The sequence below is a fragment of the Crinia signifera genome, chromosome 9, assembly GCF_055691185.1.
Source record: "Crinia signifera chromosome 9, ASM5569118v1, whole genome shotgun sequence".
NCBI lineage: Eukaryota > Metazoa > Chordata > Amphibia > Anura > Myobatrachidae > Crinia > Crinia signifera.
Window position 1 is genome coordinate 20,031,585 of NC_139225.1, and position 24,706 is coordinate 20,056,290.

The following is a 24,706-nucleotide window of genomic DNA, read 5'->3' on the forward strand; positions in this document are numbered from 1 at the left end:
CTGGCTCCGGTATTCAACGAGTCAGGGGCTCGCTGCCCCTGACCGGCGAATTTGAGCTCCTGCGGCAAACGCCGCAGGGAGCCTGAGGACGGTGGCAGGCAGGGAGATGGAAGTCTCCCTGCCTGCCCCAGAACGTTTGTGGGGGGGTGGGGTCCCCGGGAGCCAGGCAGCACAGGCTGCCCCCCGGGGGTGCCAGCAGGGGACCAGGTATATTCACTACACCCGATCATGAATATGTAATGATCGGGTGAAGTGAATATCTATTGAGCGGCTCGGCTCCAGCCCCCTGCTGACTGGTCTGTGTAAAAAAATATATATATATATATATTTTTTTTTTTTAAATTAAATATATATTCATGTGCTTACAGCACATGAAAAAAATAGCATGCCCCTCCTCAGAATAAAATTCCTGATTTGTTGACATCAATTGTAAAAAACAAAACACTTTAGTTTAAAAGTTCACCTTCCACTTCACCATAAAAAGATAGCGATTGCTACTCGGTGAATCATGGCGAAAAAAACCTTGAAATGTATTCGCCATCTGGTCATTGAATAGGGTGATTCACCGTTTTAGTCAGAAATTCGCCTTACAGCACAAAATCGCCATAAAAACCTGGCGAATCAGCCTCATTGAATACCGCCCACTGGGTTTTCATGTTTATTTTGCAGCTACTATTATGGTAATGAATGAGATACTAGGTTTTTCATGTTTAATTTGCAGCTACTCTTATTGTAATGAAGATATACTAGGTTTTTCATGTTTATTTTGCAGCTACTATTATGGTAATGAAGAGATACTAGGTTTTCATGTTTATTTTGCAGCTACTATTATGGTAATGAATGACATAATAGGTTTTTCATGTTTATTTTGCAGCACCAATTATGGTAATGAATGAGATACTAGGTGTTCATGTTTATTTTGCAGCTACTATTATGGTAATGAAGGAGATACTAGGTTTTTCATGTTTATTTTGCAGCTGCAATTATGGTAATGAATGAGATACTAGGTTTTTCATGCTTATTTTGCAGCTACAATTATGGTAATGAATGAGATACTAGGTTTTTATTTTTCAGCTACTATTATGGTAATGAATGAGATACTAGGTTTTTCATGTTTATTTTGCAGCTGCAATTATGGTAATGAATGAGATACTAGGTTTTCATGTTTATTTTGCAGCTACTATTATGGTAATGAATGAGATACTAGGTTTTCATGTTTATTTTGCAGCTACTATTATGGTAATGAATGAGACATTAGGTTTTCATGTTTATTTTGCAGCTACTATTATGGTAATGAACGAGACACTAGGTTTCCATGTTTATTTTGCAGCTACTATTATGGTAATGAACGAGACACTAGGTTTCCATGTTTATTTTGCAGCTACCATTATGGTAATGAACGAGACACTAGGTTTCCATGTTTATTTAGCAGATACTATTATGGCAATGAATGAGATACTAGGTTTCCATGTTTATTTAGCAGATACTATTATGGCAATGAATGAGATACTAGGTTTTCATGTTTATTTTGCAGTTACTAGTATAGTAATGAATAAGATACTAGGTTTTCATGCTTATTTTGCAGTTACTAGTATAGTAATAAATAAGATACCATTTTTTCATGTTTATTTTGCAGCTACTATTATGGCAAAAAAGTTGAGCAAGGAAAGATTTTCATTAGCTATGGGATAATTATAGAGGGCGAAAGAAAAATGCTACTTAAATCCATTGATGTACTGCAGGTAAGACATACTGTAGGCGCCCCCAGAGCCGATCCTAGTAATTATCTCCTGTCCGCCACCTGTTCCTGACGCTGCTTCCCTGTAAATAATGTTTTGCGTTCCTTCCATGTCAGATCCACTTAGTTTGTGTTTTTACAAATTTACATTCATGAACTGCACACCTGTAGCACAGTCTGTCTGCAACAAGGTCTAACGCTTGTCCTCCAATATCCAGATCTATAATGGAGAAGTCACATTCCACTTTAACAGTGAGCGTGCAATTCGTGAGCTCGAATATTCAACTCTGGAGGATGTGCAAGGGAGCACCCTGTACATGGCGGTCTCTGTGGAGGAGAACTTTGGTAATAATTAATGATGACATGTGGGTTATAGATGGGATATCGCTGCTCTTTCTTAAAGGGTTCTGGACCATTGCACTTGGTTACTGGAATTTGTGGCATTGCTTACCCACATGCCATGTGCTGACACCCTAATAAATGGACCCAACGCTGGTAGCACAGTTCCACCTCTGTTATCTGTTCCCATGGGTAAATCCAGCATTCCGCTGCCAATGAAACGCGTCATGTTCCAGCCTTACAGTTGCAGTTGAGCAGGAACAAGCTTTTGCTGCTGCCTTAGGACTGCTGCAGGTCTGTTATTAGTTATGGGGACTTTACCCAGGAGGGTACACACCATGCGGGCCAACATACAGCCAGCTGAATGTACCCCACAGAGTTTCATTTAGTCTGGATATACTTCATAAGGGTTTATCATCCACACATGATTGGCAGGCTCATAAAGAGCTTCTGCTAGTGAAAAGTGAAGGTAGATGACACCTGACCCAGCCGTTTCCAGGAAAAAAGGTCGGAAATGTCTAGATAGTCATAAGGTCGACACAAAAAGGTCAACATAAACAAGGTCGACAGTGACCAATGGTCGACATAGACAAGGTCGTCCTTGACAAAAAGGTTGACATGAAGAACGTTGACACTGACAAAAGGTCAACATTGACAAAATGTCGACATGGATATGTCGACATTCGAAAAGGTCGACATGCATTTTGAGGGGGGGGTATTGTGTCAGTGTTGACACCTGAGACTGTGGAGCCCCCAATTAATGTAGTGCGTACCCTCACTTGGCTCCACATACGTTTGGGCCCAATCAGAGGCCATGTGAATGTTAAAGTATGAAAAAGAGCAAAAAGTTACAAAAAATCATAAAAAAATCTCACGTCAACCTTTTCATGTGTCAACCATTGTCAGGTTTCACTTTTACTTGGGTCGACCTTTTCTTAATGTTGACCTAGTGCAATCCACCCTTATGGTGGGGACCGGCCTGGAGCTGACGCCACAAACACCACCGTAAAATGCTCAGGCACGCCTAGTGTTTTCCTAGACACGCCTGCCCTTTTCTTATCACTACCACTATACGGCCGGTCACCACCCCGGCGCGCCCGCTTCCTGCCAGTCCCCTTGCGAATGACGAGCATTTAGAAAAAGTTGCAGGACTTCATCGCAGGATGGCCTCGCACATGCGTACTCCGAATGGGCAGTGTATCGATAATCGGCTGCTGTGCGTAATCGCAGCTGTGCGAAATCTGAATCAGGCCCTTAGATTCAGACCTGAACCTGTTTTGTCTCCCTGGAGCTCCTTTAAGAATTCAAAAATATTTTAATGGTGACTAATTATTATTTCCTATACCTCCGCCAGATTCGCAGTCCGAGGAAAGTGAAAACACAAACGTGAAGTATGTGATCAGCCCGTACACCCTGAAACTCATCGCAACGCCGCTGTTTGTGAAGCCGACCTTGCCGTACAGCATACAGGTAACAGAGACCATGAACTTTCCGCAGTCTTACGTTTAAAAAGCCCGTCCGGCATTGGGCGACCATCAGTCTCACACACACATGATATATGCTCAGCCATCATTTGTGCTCTGATGTGATGTTTGGCCAGGGTGGTGCATGACCACGCTTCCAACAATTAAGCCACACCTTCTGAAAAGTACCTGGGCCCAGTCTGTCTCTCTACTGCCCTGCTGCTGTGTACTGGTCTGCAGTGTGTCCAGTGAGGTGCTTAAAGCTAATTTCTTTCTATATTTTGTTTAACGGGTGCATGGCTGCCTCCCACAATTAGGCCACACCATCTGAAATGTACTTGGGCACAGCCTGGCTCTCTACTGCCCTGCTGCTGTGTGCTGGGCTGCAGTGTAGCCAAGGAGGGGCTTAAAGTATTTTTTTTTTCTGGATTTTCTTCTAAGTGTGCATGGCCACACCCCCTGAAAAGTACCTGGGCCCGGCCTGGTAATTTCTACGTAGGCTTACCATACTGTCCCTTTAAACCGGGACACTCACCCTCGAAAGGGGCCAAAAAAGTTCCATAAAAATAACAATAATTGGGGGCCCACTAACCAGCCTTGTGCGTGCCATGGGTAGTGGTGGAAAAAAACGCAAGTGTGTTGCAACCAGTGGTGGCACCAGAGATGGGAATCCAACATTCAAAGAGGGGGGTGTTTGGCAGCGTTTGGGGTGGCTTCCGTTTCATAATGTTGACACCACAATGCCGGGATGGCTTGAATGACGACATAACATTATTACTAGAACCCTGTCCGTGGTCTAACCTCAACATTAAAACCATAAACGTAACCTTAACCACAGCCTAATTCTGTAGCGTTGGCAGTCTTTAATGCTGACATTCAGACCATGTATGTTGACGAAATGACTACTTACCGACAGGAGAACAATTTATGATGTCACAGAATTCGTACCTTCCACCCAGGTTCAGGCGAAAGACACCTTAGACAATCCAGTGGCGCGCTTATCCCTGGCTCTGACTGGTGAATTTGTGAATGAAGATGGAGAAACCACTTTAGTAAACGAAGGGAATCCCGAAACACGATCCACTAACGACAGAGGTTTGGCCAGCTTCGTCCTTAACATCCCAGCAGATGTCAGGACCCTTATATTTAAGGTGAGTCCACTCGGAAGACGGGTGTGGAAGAGACGGAGCAGAATCACGTAAGGACCAGAGTCAAATGTGACATTCAATCTGCTCGTTTTTGTTTTAGGTGAAAACGGAGGATGGCGCTCTTTCCGAGGAAAATCAAAACTCTGCCGAGTACACGGCCACGTCTTATAAGTCAATGTCCAAAAGCTACTTGTACATAAACTGGCTGAGAGGGAGCCAAGCGCTGAAAGTAGGAGATTACCTGAACGTCAATGTGGTGCCCAGCAGCCCTTATATGATGAAATTAACCCATTACAGCTATGTGGTAAGACCGTCATTGGTTCCGGGGGGTTGGGATCATTTGGTCTATTGCATTATGGTAGAAAGTCATTAGGTCGAATCCATTAGGTCGACATGCTAAAAGGTCGACATGATTCTAGGTCGACATGGGAAAAGGTAGACATGATTCTAGGTCGAAAGGTCATTAGTTCGACAGGTCATTAGTTCGACAAGGTCATTAGTTGTCGAACTAATGACCTGTCGAACTAATGACCTTTCGAACTAGAATCATGTCGCCCTTTTCCCATGTCGACCTAGAGTCATGTCGACCTTTTAGCATGTCGACCTAATGGATTCGACCTAATGACTGTCGACCATAATGCAGTAGACCAAAAGACCGCATCCCGGTTCCGGGTGATAGATCAGACAGTCAATAGGTTTACTAGGGATGCCAATCCCGGGGCATTTTTTTCAATCCCGGAATTCGGGATTGAAAAATGCCCAATCCCGGGCTTCCCGGGATCCCAGGATTGGCTTCCCTAAAAAAAAAAAAACACCCTGGCCGTATATTTATGCTGTGGTGCGGCCGGGATCTGGTAAGGTGGGCGGTGGAGGCAGTCAATAGTTCGACAATCAAAAAGATGACATGCAAAACGTCGACTTTGACAAAAGGTCAACATGCAAAAGATCAGCACTGGCAACAGGTCAATGTGCAAAAACAGGTCAACACGATCAAGAGGAAACGGTCAACACATAAAAAGGTTTACGTTTTTGAGTTATGTCTTTTTTGTTGTCAATATCAATGTCAACACCTGCTGACATGGACCATGTAGCGTGTCCCCTTGCATGGCTTCCTTCGCTCGCCATGCTCCAGGCATGGGTCCTCGTTGCGCTTGGCTCACTTTACCATTCAAAGTCCACGTCAATGTTAAATCATGAATAAGTCCAGAAAAATTTGTTAGGTGCCACACTAACCGGGGGTCCATGTCGAAATGTGTTGACACTGACACCGGAAAAAACACCAGCAAAACTCATGTCAACCTTTTTTAAATGTCGGCCTCAACGTGATGCAGAATGTGCGCTGCGCCACAGCAGACCAATCAGATACTGGCTCTCATCACTTTATATCTGTAGCTAGCGATGACATAACGTGACTTGTTTCTACGGTCTCCGTGCATAGGTCATATCAAAGGGGAAGATTCTAGAATATGATACAGTCGCACGAGTCCCGGATTCAAGTTCTCAGAGTCTTAACATTGAGGTCACCGCCAGCATGGTCCCGTCCTTCCGTCTCTTGGTTTACTATATCGTTACTGGGGACTCCACCGCCGAGATCATTGCAGACTCCATCTGGGTGGACGTGGAGGAGAAATGTGTCAATAACCAGCAGGTAAGTGCTGACTCTATGGGGCAAATGTACTAACGGTTCTAAAAATGAAAGGAGGTGATGTTGCTCATAGAAACCTATAAGAATCTGATAGGCAACATCACATTGTTTATATATGCGCATGGCACAGGGGCAATAGGTTACACAGGGATCATCCTGTTGCCGGGAACCTTGGCAGGAGCCTTATATCAGCGATTCTCCTCGGGGGCGTGCACAGCAGGCCACCATCAGCCAATCAGCACATCACACCTTTATTAAGCCTTCTCATTGGCCCCTTCTGTGTTAATCTAATATGAGTCTATATCTTGTCAGGTGAAACTATCGACTGCAACTGGGACCTTCAAGCCAAAAGACAACGTCCCTCTGACTGTCAGGGCGCTGAGCGGTTCTTTGATCGCCTTGTCCGCTGTGGATACCGCTGTCTATGATGTCGCCAAAAAAGTCAAGCGCCCTCTGCAAAGAGTTAAGTGAAGAACGGCAACAAACAAAACATAAACTCACCATCGGGTATCCCCCTGGCCCACCCCGACGGTTGATACACCTACATACAAACTTAACTCTAAACCTTATATAACTTAACTTAAAATAAAGACACGACACAAAGTGCTGGCGTTTCAAAAAGAATGTCAAATTTATTTTGACAATTAACTAAGACTATGAATGGTGGCGGCACTAAAGAACGGTCACTATAGGAAAGGTGGGGTTAAAGATCACTAAGCATACATACAACGCTGGGTGACCACTCTCCCTGGTCAGCCACCAGGCCTGGTGGTGACGGCTATTCCCCGGACAGAAGCATGGCCCATGACAATCGATGTCGAGGGAGAGTGCACCCCACTACCTACACACATACAGAGTTCTTAAAGAATGACCGTTCTTTACCGCCGCCGAAAAGGAAGAGAAATAGGGAAGGGTGGGTGGGGCTTCTTGAACAGAGGGTGGTCACTCTAAACTTGTGATCATTCCTACCCTGTCTAAACCCTCCCCCTGCTCTGATAGGCCTTGTGCCCATCCTCATTACAATAGCATGTGATCAACAGCAGAGTGTACCCTGGGAGAACCCTCAGTGGTTTATGTCACCTCAGGCTTATTCAGCCTTCTGTGTTTCTGACACCAAGGGGGTCATTCGGGTTGACTCGTAAAGCTCAAAGTTATTAAAACACCCATGGGGCTACCTCTTGTCACCGCCCCACACCCCCTGTCCACACTGCTAGGTGCAAACTGGCTGGCGAATAAGTGATTCGCCACGGCCGCTCGTGGTGCATCCAGGGAGTCTATGTACTAAGTTTTGGAGAGAGATCAAGTGGACGGAGATAGTACCAACCAATCGTCTCCTAACTGCCATGTTACAGGCATTAGGGCAATATCCCACCAGCCAATCAGACCCTAACTGTCATTTTTCAAACATAGTTGATTGATGGTTGCGTTATCACCTTCCGCTTTATCTCCACTTTATCACTTCACCAGGCTTAATACATCTGCGCCAATGCCTGTAACATGGCAGTTAGGAGCCGATTGGTTGGTACTTTACCTCAGTCCACTTTAGCCCTCACCATGGCTTAGTACACATACCCCATCATTTGATAGATAGGTCACCAAGGCTTGATACATCTACCCTAATATATGGTCCTCATTTTAGAGCACACAGTCCAAAATCTTTAGTACAATGACACAGGAGACTATGGGCCCGATTCAGAGGGCTGCGAATTCGGACATGAGCTGCAAATGTTCTGCGCTGGCGGTAGGCTAGGTGACAGACAGGCAGGGGGCGTACCGGGGTGGACCCCCAGTGTGTCATGGGCGTGCCCACAAAAAAACGGCGCGCCCCAGCGAACCCAGGCGTTCCCCTGCCTGTTCGGGGTGGGCGCATGACGTTGGCGTCCTCCCCAAAATTCCGTGGATATGTGTAGCCTCTGAGTGACTCCTGGGTTATGCGGTGGCTGCGAGCGGTGGCCAATCATTCGATGTCCCCCGTATCGTTAACTACAATGCAGCTGCCCCACCGATGGTTGTGGGTTTGCCATTTCTGGCTGGAGGGTCGATGTTTCACCGCCTCCTTGGTAGAGATGCCATGATAGGGACAGAGACCATTGATGAATTTCCACTGATGATATAATGCCATCAATGTAAAAGTACATATAGTGCCATCGATGGTGAACCCTTCCGATGTCTTCCCAAGATGCGGTCGATTTTATGATGGCTTCTCTTACTGGCCGTAGGTTCTCAGAAGGATCGAGAAGAGTGATCTCGGCTGCGGAGCGGGTGCAGGACGGGATAATGTAGACGTGTTTCATTTGGCCGGTCTCACGTTTCTTACTAATGCCAATATAAAGGCTCGTGAATATGGAGGTAAGTACATCTTCTCACTATTATCGATGTTCTATACAAGGGTGTGTGTGTGTGTGTGTGTGGGTGGGGAAGGGGGGGAGGGAGTGTGTTAGATGGCTTGCTAAGCAGAAATGTTATGCCGCTTAGCGAGCCGCTCCTCCTGGTCCCCGCCACACACAAGCGCAGTGTTCCTGGCGCCTGTACTATGATCATGATGACAGGCCGCCAGGACTGGCCATGCACAGTTCACACCTCTGTACAGCGCATGCGGTCACATTCTATGGGCTGCTTCGGCAACTGCCCATAGAAGGGAAATCACGGTCCCGACGCCTTTATAATACAGATGACAGGCCCCGGGACCAGCGCATGCGCAGTACTGATGCAGGTACTGTGCATGCGCAATCCCCAGATTTTATGGCTGTCGCTTGGTAGCCCATAAGGAGGCATCCCAGAGCTAGGGATGCCTCCCAATGGGACTGCCTTGGTGACTGGCAGGTCGGACTTCCAATAGGAAGTCACTGCCAGTCACAGTGAAGCCAGTGCAGTCTCACAGACTGTATCTGGCTTCACACAGTGGCAGATTTTACCTGGGGGAGCTGCAGCCCTGCAGCCCATAGATAAAAACCTCCACTGGCATAGAGAAAGATAAAGTACCATCCAATCAGCTTCTGTCACTTTACAGGTAGTGTTTGAAAAATGACAAGTAGCAGCTGATTGGTCGGTATTTATTTTTGTTTACCCTCCCCCTGTTTCTCTCAAAGCTTTGGTACAACTCCCCCCCAGTGTCCTGATGTTTCCCATACTAAAAAAATGCTTGCGTACACATTATTTATACTGATGTCTTGTCACCTAAAAACCAGTGTGACCAGTGTAAAGTTGGCCATACATCAGAAAGACATTGCACCCAATCATACAATCTCAGTGGATTGTAAAATGGATTGTATGCAGATTGTTTGCACATCGTGTGTACACAAGCATACAATCACACAATCATACAATGCAGGCCCTGGGAGATTGGAGGATTGTTCCTCTGATCTGATGTGCTGCACGTCAGATCAGTTGGGATTGGGAGCAGATTGCATGTGCTTTTAAGCACGTGCAATTTGTTTTTAGATGGCTCATACAACCAGAGTCATGTGACCCTCCCTCACTGGCTAGCAGAGAAGAGAGGTGCGGCTTCCGAGTGGCCCGTGGCAGTGAAGATGCTGGGAATCGCAGAAATTTCCAAGCGTCAGAGGAGCGGGCGCTGAAGAGAGTGGTGGACGTCCTTTTGCACAATTCTATCACTACTCTGAAAACAGTTTTCAGAGGATTTCTGCATTCGGGCTATTTAATAATGGCATAACACAGCAGATGTGAGCAGATAGGTAGGTGCTGGAAACCTGTAAATTAAAAAACTGGATTTTTGGTACTCCTATACTTTTGATCCCAGTAGGCCAGCCCCCTATTTAAATGAAGCTACAATCATACAATCATGCAGCAGATGGATTGTATGACAGATTGTGAGTACATTGTGTGTCCAAAAACCACCAAGGACTGCCGGGGAGTTGAAAGGATCGGTCTTTCTGATGTATGGCCACCTTAAGGTTATTTGCTGAAACCATCGATGGTTCCTCTGTTATTAATTCCATCCCAGAGATGCTATCTCCCAATGGTTCCATCAAAGCTGACCATCGATAGTTAAGGCTTGGATGGTCCTGCGACACGCTACTTTCTGCCTGGTATGATGGCGTTGCGTCTCCTGCATTTATATTGTACCTGTCCCACTATTCTGGAGCCTTGTAATCTCTGTTCAAACACCTGAAACCTGATATAAGTGCAATATCGCTTTTCAGATGAGACGTGTACGGACTCAGTGAGGACCAAGCGTTCCAGTCCATTCGGTGATGAAATATTCAAAGAAGGTAATTCTTAACTTCAAATAATGTAATGACATTTGATCCCCTCTCTATAAGTTCACCCCCCACTTATTGCCCAGTAAAGCTACTCTCTGTGGTGGTCCGGCCAGAACCAGTCAGGTGGGTCTCCCGTACCCCTAATCGCTGACTTACAAGATGCTGTAGTTGCTGTCAGTCGCATGAGTGGTTCATAGGGTAGACGGTTATTGTGCACGGTCGACATGAGAAAAATGTTGACACAAGGAGATAGTCCATATGAGTTTTTAAGGGTGTCAATTTTCATCATGTGGCCCAATTAGTGTGTCATGTCCCCTTGTATGGTTCACTCGGCTCCCAGTTGTACTCCACCTGGGTGGTAAGGTATGCAAAAGTCCAATAAACAGAAAAAAACATGAAAAACTCATATCGGCCACATGCTGTGTAGACATTACCATGTCGACCGATGACCATACGTAAGTATGCAGGGAGAAGTAGTGTTACCTGGGGGTGGAGGTTGGGGTGTTACCTGGTGGTGTAGGTTGGGGTTAGGCTTGGGCACTAAGGGCACTGTAGGTTGATGCTTGGATTCTGACCATTGGGGGACCGTACCCAACCCTTATATACATTGCCAGGCAAACATACTTGACCAACGTATCTGATGCATAGAAATTAACAATTGTTATTTTTTGTTGTTAGTTTTATTTGTCGTCACTTCCTTGACAAACGTAAGCTCTTCTCCCGCAGCCAGTAAATACCGCGACAAGCGCCTGAAGCAGTGCTGCCTGGACGGTGGGGCCTGCTTCATGGATGAGAACAACTGCGCAGCCGGAATCCAGCGAGTGAAGAAGAGGAAGGCAGAGCCGTGCGTAAAAGCGTTTACAAGTTGCTGTGAGCTAGCCCAAACTATCAAGGCCAAGTCGGACGCTTATGAGAAGGATCTGTCCATGGGCAGGATATGTAAGTGTCTATCCCTTGTACAGTCAGACCTGCTCGCTAGGCTGCGCCCACTCCGCCGCCTGAATCCCCGCGCTATGCTGCGAGCCGATGTGTGCGCTTACACATCCGCTCGCATGCACCTGCGCAGAGGAAAAATCTTTTGATGGTTACTCACCATCGAATGACTTTTTGCAGACGAAAGGAAGCCCAGTACTTACTCTTCCGCTGTGCAGACTTCATGTAGGGATGGCCATAGACCATCGATGATTCAAAATCATCAATGGTTCATGGCTGATGTTGAATACTTTTGCCATCGATGGGGGAGAACCATATGGTTTCCCTCCATCGATGGAGCAGCAAAACTATGTTTTTTTTTCTTCAAAATGCCGAGATACGGAGCATAGCTCCGCCCCTGATACCCGTGAAGCCCCACCCCCGTGTTTTGATTGGCCAACAGGCCAATCAATCAAACACAATGGCTGACCATCGATATGTAAAAATATCGATGGTCAGCCATTGCATAGTTTAGCACTATCGATGGCCAGTTGCAGAATTGCCATCGATGGCAACCATTGATGGCAATTGCAACAAAGGCCATCCCTAACTTCATGTGAATTGAGGGAGGGCGCCGGCGTCATGTGGCGCCAGCTGACCAGAATGTCCGCGTTCCCTGGGGCTCGCTCAGCATTTCTATGGGCCCGCCCACTTTTTTTGTGGACACGCCCATAAAACGCCAGATATCCACCCCGCAACGCCCCCCTGCCTATCAATCAGGCAACAAGCGCCACGGCAAATGAACATATCAACGAAGCCGCTCGCTGCGGTGGTCTGGTCATGCGCAGACTCCCAGCATCGACAGAGGCGTCAAATTCGCCCCCAGTGTGCAGGGCTGCCATCAGGGGGTGGACTGTCGGGACTCCAGTCCTGGCCCAGCCAGAAACGCAGGGATGCCCTGTTGTTGAATATAATGCAAGCGGCAGGCGCTGACCTGTTGCAACGCCACCTCCACGCGTTTCCCTGAGGTTCTGGAAAGGTGATATTGGTCTGTGGTTGGTGGGAGCTGTAAGCTGACGTTTTGCCTATGATGCCAAAAAACCTTGCACTGGCCCTGCCCAGTGGTGCCGCAGAACCCAGTTTCAGAACGGTAATTCATGGGGCTAATACATTGCAAAATTCTGTCCTTATGCTGTTGTGTTGTTAATCTTCTGTTTTAGTAATCAGAACCGTACTGGATATCGATGAGCCAGAAATCCGGAGTTACTTCCCGGAGAGCTGGTTGTGGGAAGAGCGTATAATTAATCACAGGTAAATCGCAATTTTAATTTGACAGCGATAGTCCAGGGCCAGCGGCGTAACTATCATAATTGCGCCCCCACCGAAAATTTCGTCAGCTCCCCACCAGTAAATTTAACAAACCCCCCCCACCGTCACCGCCCATGCCCCCCCCCCCCCCGTGCCTTACCCCTCCGCGCTGCTTGCGTAGCAGGGATCCGCAGATCCCGGCTCTCCTGCTCGCTTCTGCTGCTATAAAAACGGACCACCACAAAATGTCCGCCCCCATACAGCAAACTGTTTCAGAGAACTGTCTGCTGTATGGGGGCATACATTTTATGATGGTCCGTTTTCATAGCAGCAGAAGACGGGATCCCAGCGCAGAAAAGTAAATCTGTGGGTCCCGGCCGCAGCACAGAAGTGGCAGAGGCATTACAATAGCCCCGCAGACCCCCGGCGCCCGCGCTGATAACGCGTAGTTATGTGTAATTACTTTATAACCCTTAAATATAACGGCAAATGCTGAAATAATTGCACGCCAACACAGACTTGGAAAAAAATGTATGACAATGCTATACTGGGAAAGATAGCTTGATTACAGGGACTTGCAAATGCAGACTATCACAAGAAACATAAAATTGATTAGCTAATACTTAAACAATAATTCTAAATCAAATCAAAATGGAATCTATCAAGGACAGTGATCAGCCATTAAACCTCATTCATAGTTACCTCCAGCCCCCCGTGCTTGCCTGTTCTTCATCAACTGCCTGCCCCTTTCCTTCTCTAGCTCTGATATTTAAACTTTACTTAAATTAATTAATTCATTAATCATAAGCATTGAGTCTTATTGGCCAGATTTGCTTTCAGTCAATACTGTCAAAATTCACCCATCACCCACCTTCCTTGTTTCTAGGGAAAGATTCAGTGGCCTTGGGGTCTACGCATGCGTGGCTTCCTTATCAGGTGGTTTCTCATCCTGTATAGACTAGCTGACTGTCCTTGCTCCACTATACTGTCAACATTGCATTCTTAAACTTATAAAACCAAAACAATTCTCTATAAGAAATCACTTTTCCAGCGCTGTTCTGAATCTTCAGCCATTTTGTAATGTTTTTTATGCAAGTCATAGTTGACAAAATGGTTGCTGCTTCTGACAAACACCTAATGCTTAGCACAAAGGGTAGGCCTCATACGCCGTGGCTAGTACCTTGTGCAATAAGGTAACGTCATCTGCAGCATTAATAACAGTATTTTAGAAAACAGAGTGTAATAAAAGCATATAATTATCGATGCGTTAATTTCTGTTTTAACAGCACTTACACAGCGCCTCCGCGCTACCGCTGAGTTATTGGTATGCCACTGTCCAGGCCATTTTTCTAGTGAAGCCAGATAACATGTATCAGTCTCTACATAGTATGAAATAAGGAGTGACATTTAATAGGATGAGAGATTCAGAAAGTGAGAGATTTGGTAAGACATCTCCAGTTGTTTTTAAAGCGGCAGTCATTTACACTGCTAAATCAAACCGGTTATGCCCCTTTCAGACCGCACTTTAAAAACGGTATATTGCTGTTTTTTTACCGTTTTAAAACGGTAATGTGTGCGGTCTGAAAGGTGCAGGACCACTTAACCGGTTAGAAAAAAACGTTTTTTCTAACCGGTTAAAATGCAGGGTCCTACCCGTTTCAGAACCGGTATTTTAGGCTCAAAATCGGTTCTGAAACGGTATTTAGGACCCAGCCAATGAGCCGGGTCCTAAATTCAGCACAGTGAATACTTAATGAGCGCTCATTAAGTATTCACAGCACTGGAGCCCCCCCCCGCGCGCGCGTCGAGGCCCCCCCCCCGTGTCGACTTACCCCGTGCCGGTATCTCCGTTGTGGTTCCCGGCACTGCAGCTCAGTATGCTCGGAAAGCACTTATGAAAAAAGTGTCTTTCAGAAAATGGCTGCCCCCATACGAAAGACAGTTTTTTTAAACAGGGTTTCCTATGGGGCAGCCATTTTCTGGAAGACACTTTTTTCATAAGTGCTTTCCGAGCATACTGAGCTGCAGTGCCGGGATCCACAACGGAGGTACCGGCACGGGGTAAGTCGACACGGGGGGGGGGGGGCGCTGACACGCGGGGGGCGCATCGACACGCGCGGGAGCCGTCGACATGCGCGGGGGGCGTCGACACACTCTCGGTCGACACGCGCGAGGGGGGGGGAGGAGGGGGAGGAGCTGCACGGAGGGGAGGGCTGAAGGCTGCACTGGCTTTGACCCTGTATTTGGAAAGTTTCCAAAAACGGGTCTGCCAGTGTCAAAAAATCGGCACTTAAACGGTAATATACCGTTTAAGTGCTGCGGTGTGAAAGGGGTTTTATCTGGCAGACCCGTTTTTGGAAACGTTTCCAAAAACAGGGTCAAAGCCAGAGATGCGGTCTGAAAGCAGCATTAGTGTAAATGATTGCCGTTTTAAAAAAACTGGAGATTTCTTACCAAATCTCTCACTTTCTGAATCTCTCATCCTATTACATTTCCCCCAGAGTTCATCGTTGTGATATATCTTTAACGATTTAGCCAAGACAACATTGGATGGAGGTTATTTTTTTACTTGCTTTACTAAAATTGTCACCGCTCGCAGGGCCGCCGGCCTCTGGAAGGGCCCAGGCAGCTCATTTGGCCCACTGCACTCCCCCCTCCCCTAACTGCCTCTGCTGTGCTGCCTGCTTCTTCAGTGCAGGACGCCGAGGGCTAATTAAAATGCTGCACTCGTTTTTGAGCCAATCAGCTTGTGTACCGCTAGCCAATCAGAGCGGTTGCCGGTACACAAGCTCTGATTGGCTCACCAGCCGGTGCTGCACCACCAGTGTCCTGCATTGAAGAAGCCTGTGCTTCGGGATCTGTAGCAGTCGGGCGGAAAGTGAATGGGGGGGGGGATGAGGGGGGCCCGGATTGGGAATCATCAGTTCCGGGCCCCAAAATTGTTAGTGGCAGCCCTGACCGCTCGGATACCTTTTGTCATAGATCAATGCTGCATTTACCTAAACCTTCCCTGGCAAATGCTCAGATAGACAGATGGACACCAGCCGATGACTTTATTTTACACTATGTAGAGACATTAAAGTTCATAGCGCCCCATGCAGGCCGCATCCAGCAGAAGATAATCTAGCGGTATGTAATTATCACACACAGTGGCTATAGAATTATCTGCTTTCTCCCCAGGGAAGACTCTGTGAAACTCCCCATGATTCTTCCAGATTCACTGACCACATGGGAGATCCAAGGAATCGCCATGTCTGATAAAGGTACATATCCGTAATACGTAGAGGCCGGTCTTATCTGATTGCATCATTATGTTAATTTCGGTACTTGTTTCCTAGCACGGCGCCAAAGATTTACATATTATTGTATCTTATCGATCGGATCGCATCGCATGCGACCCGATCGCATGCGATGCGATTTTTATTTGTACAAGCACCCTGATGGGTGATTACTATGTTAAATGCGCCCCATTGTTAACGCCACCCCCACTATCAATGTGAATCGACGTGGAGTTTATTTTAGATAGTGTGGCAAGTGCAGCGAGCCACCGAGCCCGAGTGGGGGTGCATTTAACATAGTAATCACCCATCAGGGTGCTTGTACAATTAAAAATCGCATTGCATGCGATCGGGTCGCATTTGATGCCATCCGATCGATACGATGCCATAATATGTAAATCGTGGGCGCCGTGCTAGGAAACAAGTACCGAAATTAACATAATGATGCAATATTTTATTGTACACAGTGCGGGTGTTTCGACTCGAAAATTGGGTCTCATCGCATCCCATCGCATACCTTAATTAGTGGGATGCGATGGACGCCGTGCTAGGAAACAAGTACCTTCATTTCTTTTTTATTGGCCCCTCAACGTCCAAATGTAAAATTTAAAGGGCCAGATTTATAGCGGTGTGAGTCCGTTGGTCACGCGGGTTGCGGACGGAAGTCGGAGGGTTTTTAAAGGGCCAACCTTGGAGTTTAGGCGGGATCCCACCCGGCCGACAGACTGACACCACAATAAATCTGGCCCGTCTATTATTTTATTCTCATTGGGAATACTGATGCTTGCTAGGCATGAGCAATCGAGCAGATAACGCAGAACGCACAGAAACTAACAGTTTCCTATGAAATTTTGTAGGTCTTTGCGAGGCAGATCCGGTCCGAATAACGGTGTTTAAAGACCTATTCCTCGAAGTTCGACTGCCATATTCCGTTGTCCGCGGGGAACAGCTCGAAGTTCAAGTTACCGCCTACAATTACTTCAGCTACAAAGTTAAGGCAAGTCTGCCAACGCCGCTCCTAAGCATCCTCTGCATTTAGGAGGAGATTTATCAAACCTTCCGAACAGTGGGGAAGTTGCCGATCGCAACCAAAAACATGATAAATTCTATATTGAAGCTGATTGGTTGATATGGGCCTCTCAACTCTCAATGGGCCAATCCAACTCTCAGGGTTGGATTGGCTCACAGGAGCACAGGGGAATCTCCTGATGGCACCATCTGGCCCTTATTAACCATGCATTCCCTAGCAGTGTTTGCTGTATATATTTACCAATGGGAACAGACCATGCGCTCTGATTGGTTTTATTAATATATAATAACTATTATGTACAGGGCACCACAAAGACTCTGCAGCAGCTTCCTGAGCATATATCCAGTGCAAGCATAACAGGATATAAAACACACACAAAAAAACAGAAAAAGTTACGATACAGATAAGCTACATATACACTGTAACTATAGACAAAGCACCGCACCTATACAGTCATTAAAAACATTTTAATATATTTGTGATAGGAAAAATATTTTTAGTTCAAAAAAACATATTGGAAAAGTGGCGAAAGTCCCTTTAACGTTAACTGGTGAAAGAGAAATGTGCTACTTAGCAACATCCAGTCATACTATTTTCTGGGGAGGCTTCATGTCCTATCCCAACATGGCCGAGATCTTTACTGAGCATGTGCAGGGTCCATCTTGTCTTACTGTGTAGCATGACATGGCTGGTTTCCTACTTAGCTCCTATAAGATGGTTAATACCTCTTCTAAAGCTGTTCCATCATCTCTGCACCGGCTGATGAGCTGTATGAAACCCCATTCTGCCCAAGCTCCACTCCATCAACAGAGTACATGTAACAGTGAGTACGGCTGTACTGATTACCAATCACAGGCCAGCGCCAGCATCGTAACACCATATTCACAAAGCTTATCATCAAAATACCTCTGTATAATTTAATAATGAAGGTACATAATTGTGCAATTGTTGACGATTTACTGCTTTGCAGGCCTGTGTCTCTGTGTCCGTCGGGAAAGAAATTTGCCTGATAAATAAAGATTCCGCCACTAGCTCCTCCTCAAGGCATATTTGCTATGAAGATATTCACCCGTCTGTGCCAAAGTCCTATACTTACACCGTCCTGCCTCTGGAACTGGGCCTCCATCCCATCCAGTTCAGACTACAAAGTTCGTCCGGCAACGAGTTACTCGAGAAGAATCTACGGGTTGTGGTAGGTACTCTCATCTTGTCCATTAATCCGCAATCATAAATCAACACATTCACACTATAGAGCTTTCCGAATACATTCCCTTCCCTCTCGGAAAGCACTGAGCTGCGTGGCCTGGTCGGATTCAACGCTAGATTGTACCTATAGTGCATGCGCAGTAAGCTCCAACACACAAGACCTGTGCACATCCTCTTGCGGCCGAATCACTCCCATAATCAGGGCCACCACTAGTAATGTTGGGGCCCGGGACTGACCTTCAGCCCGGGCCCCCAGCGGCAGCCCCCCCTCACGCGCGGCGGCATACCGACCCCCCCCCTCGCACGCCGGCACCCCGCCCCCCCCATTACTATTACTTACCAGCGGTGGCGGCGCAGCATCTTCTCCTTCTGGGACTTGGAGCACTCACTGCACAGTGCAGCCTGCAGATAGCCGAGCCCCTCTGTATCCTATACTCGGCGCTCTGCAGGTTGCACTGTGTATTGTACGTGCCTGGCTACCGGCGCCGGGTGGGGGATACTGTGCGGGTGTGAGGGGGGGGGGGGTGGTGGTGCCATGACACTGTGGGCAGCTGCCCAGGCCCCGGCATAGGCCGGGGCCCGGGACAGCTGTACCCCTGGCACCCCTCTGTCGGCGGCCCTGCCCATAGTGTAGGAATGGCTTTCGACCATTGATGATTCATAATCCTCAATGGTTTGTGGTCGATGTAAAATACTTTGTCATCAATGGGGGAGAACCAGATGGCATGGCACAGCATAACCTACATGGATGGCACAGCATAACCTACATGGATGGCACAGCATAACCTACATGGATGGCACAACATAACCTACATGGATGGCACAGCATAACTGAACAGTTTTTTTCTGTGGCTAACTAGTCTTAGGTTCTGATTCGCTCACAGACCAGTTAGCCACAGAAAAGGGATGGCTTTTTATTAAGGAGTGACAGTAACTGGGCTGCTCCCACTGTTTCCAATGCAGGCAGAAGGCATCAAGGCGGAGCGGAACGCTGGATTTACGCTGGATCCTCAGGGTCTCCGTGGTGCGTATTGGTGTCCTGACGTCTTAAAGTGATTACTTTCTGCAGAGCTAATATCTCCTTCATATAATCAATCATTGATATCATGCATTCCAGGCCCAAGGCCGATATCCAGGGTGTGATGCCATAACCTTCAACCAGGGCCGGATTTAGCCTTCGGGGGGCCTGGGTCACTTTAGACAGGGTGGTTCCCTCCCACTTGTTATTACTGGCTGCAAACTGCACAAGAGAATATTACACTCTCAAAACAGAATAATGGCAGTATAAACTTGGTAAATGGGTAACTGCAGAAAAGGGGGGGGGGGGATATATTAAAAAAAAAAAAAATATATATATATATATATATATATATATATATATATATATATATATATATATATATGCAAAGAGCTTTGGCACTCTGGAGGAAGGGTATCAGCTGTGGTGGTGCCTTACTGACAAAGTCAATATAGATAGATGATGTTCTGCGTGCCGACTCTGATCTTTTGCTCACGCAGAACATCATCTATCTATATATATATATATATATACACCTCATGAACAGTATGTCTTTGTCCCTCTGTACATTACTCTGTAGGAGACCTCACAGGCACAGTGCGGCCTCAAATTAAAAACCCTCCCATGATGAGGCTGCTGCTGCTGTCATCCTCCATGGGTTTAGAATCATTTGATGGGTTCCACCAATCAGAGCTCAGCGCAAGCCTCTCAGCCTCTGACCTCCTGTGCAGTCTCATGGGACTTAGTCAACTCCCAGTAATGCACTGCACACTTGTGCAATCAGTGTGCCTTGGCTCCCACTGCTCAGCACCATTAATCATTGTCACATTGGCAGATACGTGAAGCTGCAGCACTACCCCACTGCCATGCACGGAAAAAAATATTTCTTTGTTTTACTTCATTTCGACCACAGGGGGCCCTAGATAGAGGTGCTGACCCCCCTTAATCCGGCCCTGCCTCCAACAGGACCCATTCCATTAAATGCTTTGATCCTGTACTTCCTTGCCACTGGCAGTTGCAGAGGTGGCAAAAATCCAAATAGGGCGTTACACCAACTGGCAGTGAGTCCCGGCCTACTGTGTCTGGTAGCATTACCGTGGCTCCCCCGTTTGGACCCTGGAACAGAGCATTTTATCCCTCCTAGAATGGGTGATGTTGGAGAGTATGAGCAGGTGTTCTAGTGAGTTCAAAATAAATTCTTCAGAATAGGTTTGTTATATACTGTACCATAGTTTCAGGTTACCTCCTCCAAAAGAGGAGATGCTGCTTACCTCTTCAGGGGGCGGGACCAAGTTGTCACGTTACTACGTCCAGCCCCCAAAGAGCTGCGATTCATGCATCAGTGGGAGGGGCTAAATGAGGAACATTCACGTCTTTCATCTCCGCCTCACCATTTGGCGCCGTGTAGGCAAAGCATGATATGAATGTGGAGTGCAGTAGATATGAATCATGATGAAGAAGACGTAGGATGGGACAGGGCAGTGATATCCTTTTTCTGTCCATAAACTTTCCCTAAATTATTACTGTGTATATTTTACTACATGTCTGTTACTACTGGTTACGGTACTGGCTGTATTCTAGGTACCACAAAGAGACAATCTGAGCTGAGTTACAGACTACCAGGCAACATTGTGCCCAAATCCAAGATCAGCCGGATGCTGTTTCTAAAAGGTAATTCTCTCTTCCTGCAGCACTGCCGGGTATAACACTCGCCCCATGCTGGCTGCTATCTAGGCAGCATTAAAACAGGATGGGTCGACACCAAAAGATCGACATGCACTATGTCAAAATTCGCAAAAGGTTGACTTGCACTTTGTCGACTTTGACATTAGGTGGACATGGCTACAGTCGACACCAGGGCCGGGAACGGGGGTTGTTGTGCTGACGCTACAGCCCGGGGGGGGGGGGGGGGGTGCTGACGCTACAGCCAGGGGGTGGGGGGTGTTTGCTGACTGTACAGCCCGGGGGGGGGGGGGTGTCACTACTCACCTGGCATCGGTTGTCATCCGACAGCAACCAGCTGGTCACAAAGTGCAGCATAGCCCAAAAACAAATATGGCCACCGCATATGTGCATATGCATATATGCAGCGGCCATATTTGTTTTGGGTAATGCTGCCATTTGTGACCAGGCTGCGGTCGCTTGGTTCCGGCAGCCCTGGAACCAAGGTCGGAGGGATATCCGGTCCGGCCCACTGGGAAATGGCCCGGTTTCCCGGTGGGCCAATCAGCGTCGACTCGACACATGGGAAAAAAATGAGGAGGACTTTTCATACATGGACTCCGATGGGGAACTTTAAAGTGCGCTGAGTGCAGCGAAGCATCAGGTCTTTAGCAAGGCGACCAGCCACGCTAGGGTACGCGGTGCGCTAATTGGGGGTCCGTGTGATCAGGTGTCGACATTGACTAAAATCAAACCATGAACAACTCATGTCAGCTCTTTCATGTGTCGACATTTTCCACGTCAACTGTTTGACCATGCCAGCCTCTTAACTGTGTCGACTTTGTGCGCCTCAAACTTTTGGTGTGCACCTATTGACAGCTGAGAGACAATGGGCCTGATTCAGGTTACCTCGCTAAGCAGCGTATTTTTACCCATATGCATGCACAGACCCGCATCATCGGTCCCAGGACCAAATTCAGCTCATCTGAATCACCCCCAATGTCTATCCTTTGATTCATACCCCCATTAAAATGGGTTTCTTAATCACAATGCCAGTTAGGGCCTTAATTATCTAATTATCTTCTAGTCTAGCAGCAATCATATACAAATGTGTACACAATGGGGGGAATGTACTAAGCTGGGAGATCTATTACACTATGGGCAACCAATCAGAATCCACTTCTTATTTATGTAGTACCTAAACCCATGTCGACCTATCCCCATGTTGACCTAACGGTGTCGACCCAATGCTTGTCGATCAACATGCTGTAGACCAAATGACCGTATCCCATTAAAATAAAGGGGTCTATGTACTAAGCACTGGAGAGAGATGAACTGTACAGAGATAAAGTACCAGCCAATCAGCTGCTAACTGTCATGTTACAGGCTGAGTTTAAAAAGTACGCTGCTGATTGGTTGGTACTTTATCTCCATCCAAGGCTTAATAGACCCCAAAAGTCACTGTCACCATAGTCCCCTCTTGAAGCCATCTGATTGGCACTGTACCACGGATCCCTGGTTTAACCTCACATATGTGCATTAAGTGTTACCAATCCTGCAACACCTGAACCTTTGTCCGCATGATGACCACAGGGAACATCCTGGGCGAGCTGATTTCCATAGCCCTTGACAAAGGAGGCGTTGAAATGCTGGTCAATCGCCCGCCGGGCAACTCGGAGGCAGAGCTCATGCGAGTGGCACCAATAGTCTATCTTTACCGCTACCTGGAATCCAAGCAGGAGTGGCGTCTGCTGGGCAACAACGTCTTCGAGTCACAGGTTAACATGAGGAGGAAGCTGAAAGAGGGTAGGTACAGGTCCGGGGGAAGGGGGGGCACCTACATCTGCTGCCTGTTGTGGAATGCTCGTCAGTTATGGAATAATCTCTGGTTGTTTCTAGGTGTTTCTAGTATCCTGTCCTTTAGAAATGGAGACTACTCATACAGTGTGTGGAGGAACGGCGACCCCAGCACCTGGTACGTACAACCTACATACAGGGCATACAGGTCCCTGCAGCCCCCCCCCCCCCCGTAAGTAGGCGGCCTTGCCTACTTCCACTACATGTACTGCACTGTAGGCTACCATTGGTGCAGCAGGTGCATTAATTTGGGGCCCCTGAGGAATAAGGGGCCCACTGCTGCCCAAATCAGCAATGCGTTATCCCCTGGCCCTCCCGCAGACCATTCTGAGCAATGTTGGATGAATGGCCCAGTGCAAGGAGCAGGGTGGTCCCCACTGCCTGAGGGACCTGGCACTTACCTTAGGGAGGCGGGGCTGACCTTGTGCTCCGGACTGATCGCAGAGTCCTGCCACCTATCAGTGCTCATGATCATAGTCACATGCTGCCTGAGGGACCTGCCCCTTATCATAGAGAGGGCCCCCTGTTCTCCACACTGCGCAGGACTTTGTGCTTGTACCCATTGCCCTCTGTCTTCCCCTGTGACCCATTCTTTCGCCCTGTCACACTCTGCCTCCCACTGCCTCACACTGTCACCCTCTTCCTCTGCCTGTCACACTCTGCCTCCCGCTGTCTCACACTGTCACCCAGGCTCTTCCTCTGCCTGTCACACTCTGCCTCCCGCTGTCTCAAACTGTCACCCAGGCTCTTCCTCTCCCTGTCACACTCTGCCTCCCCCTGCCTTACACTGTCACCCTCTTCCTCTCCATGTCATACTCTGCTACCCATGCCTCACACTGTCACCCTCTTCCTCTCCCTGTCACACTCTGCCTCCCCCTGCCTTACACTGTCACCCTCTTCCTCTCCGTGTCATACTCTGCTACCCCCTGCCTCACACTGTCACCCTCTTCCTCTCCCTGTCACACTCTGCCTCCCCCTGCCTCACACTGTCACCTTCTACCTCTCCGTGTCACACTTTGCCTCCCCTGCCTTATACTGTCACCCTCTTCCTCTCCCTGTCACCCTCTGCCTCCCCTGCCTCAGACTGTGATCCTCTTCCTCTGCCTGTCACACTCTGCTACCCCCTGCCCCACACTGTCACCCTCTGCCTCTCCCTGTCACCCTCTTCCTCTCCCTGTCACACTCTGCTACCCCCTGCCTTACACTGTCACCCTCTTCCTCCCCCTGTCACACTCTGCTTCACAATGTCACCCTCTTCCTCTCCTTGTTGCACTCTGCCCCCCCCCCCCTGCCTCACACTGTTACCCTCTTCCTCTCCTTATGGCACTCTTCCTCTCCCTATCACCCTCTGCCTCACACTGTCACCCTCTTCCTCTCCTTGTGGCACTCTTCCTCTCCCTATCACCATCTGCCTCACACTGTCACCCTCTTCCTCTCCCTGTCACCCTCTTCCTCTCCCTATCACCCCCTGCCTCACACTGTCACCTCTTTCTCTCCTTGTCGCACTCTTCCTCCCCTGTATTACACTGTCACCCTCTTCCTCTCCCTGTCACCCTCTTCCTCTCCCTGTCACCCTCTTCCTCTCCCTGTCACCCTCTTCCTCTCCCTATCACCCTCTGCCTCACCCTGTCACCCTCTTCCTCTCCCTGTCACCCTCTGCCTCACACTGTCACCCTCTTTCTCTCCCTGTCACCCAATGCCGTGTTGATTACTGTAAACTTGGGTTGGGGTGGAAGAGTGGGACCTGGATTATATTTTTGCACCTGGACTCACAACCCACAAGCTCCACCACTGACCACTGGCATTTCCAACCTCAGGGCCTTATTTCCTGGATAGCTAATCAGAGAATTTGTGAAATTAGCGATTATCAAACGACTGC

At 47.8% G+C, this 24,706-nt stretch overlaps 1 protein-coding gene across 2 annotated transcripts in view; it reads left to right on the top strand.

The window, feature by feature from the left end:
* The window catches only part of C5 (complement C5), a 63,988-nt gene that overhangs the window by 9,674 nt on the left and 29,608 nt on the right, over window positions 1-24,706 (top strand). For both annotated transcript variants that reach the window (XM_083161336.1, XM_083161335.1), the window contains 18 exons: window positions 1,637-1,742; window positions 1,957-2,083; window positions 3,432-3,547; window positions 4,500-4,691; window positions 4,789-4,992; window positions 6,127-6,336; window positions 6,646-6,795; window positions 8,553-8,682; window positions 10,497-10,565; window positions 11,283-11,495; window positions 12,689-12,779; window positions 15,957-16,039; window positions 16,912-17,051; window positions 18,055-18,276; window positions 19,254-19,314; window positions 20,890-20,979; window positions 22,564-22,776; window positions 22,870-22,945. In XM_083161336.1, coding sequence (XP_083017462.1) covers window positions 1,637-1,742; window positions 1,957-2,083; window positions 3,432-3,547; window positions 4,500-4,691; window positions 4,789-4,992; window positions 6,127-6,336; window positions 6,646-6,795; window positions 8,553-8,682; window positions 10,497-10,565; window positions 11,283-11,495; window positions 12,689-12,779; window positions 15,957-16,039; window positions 16,912-17,051; window positions 18,055-18,276; window positions 19,254-19,314; window positions 20,890-20,979; window positions 22,564-22,776; window positions 22,870-22,945 — 2,493 coding nt within the window. The remainder of the gene's footprint in view (window positions 1-1,636; window positions 1,743-1,956; window positions 2,084-3,431; window positions 3,548-4,499; window positions 4,692-4,788; window positions 4,993-6,126; window positions 6,337-6,645; window positions 6,796-8,552; window positions 8,683-10,496; window positions 10,566-11,282; window positions 11,496-12,688; window positions 12,780-15,956; window positions 16,040-16,911; window positions 17,052-18,054; window positions 18,277-19,253; window positions 19,315-20,889; window positions 20,980-22,563; window positions 22,777-22,869; window positions 22,946-24,706) is intronic.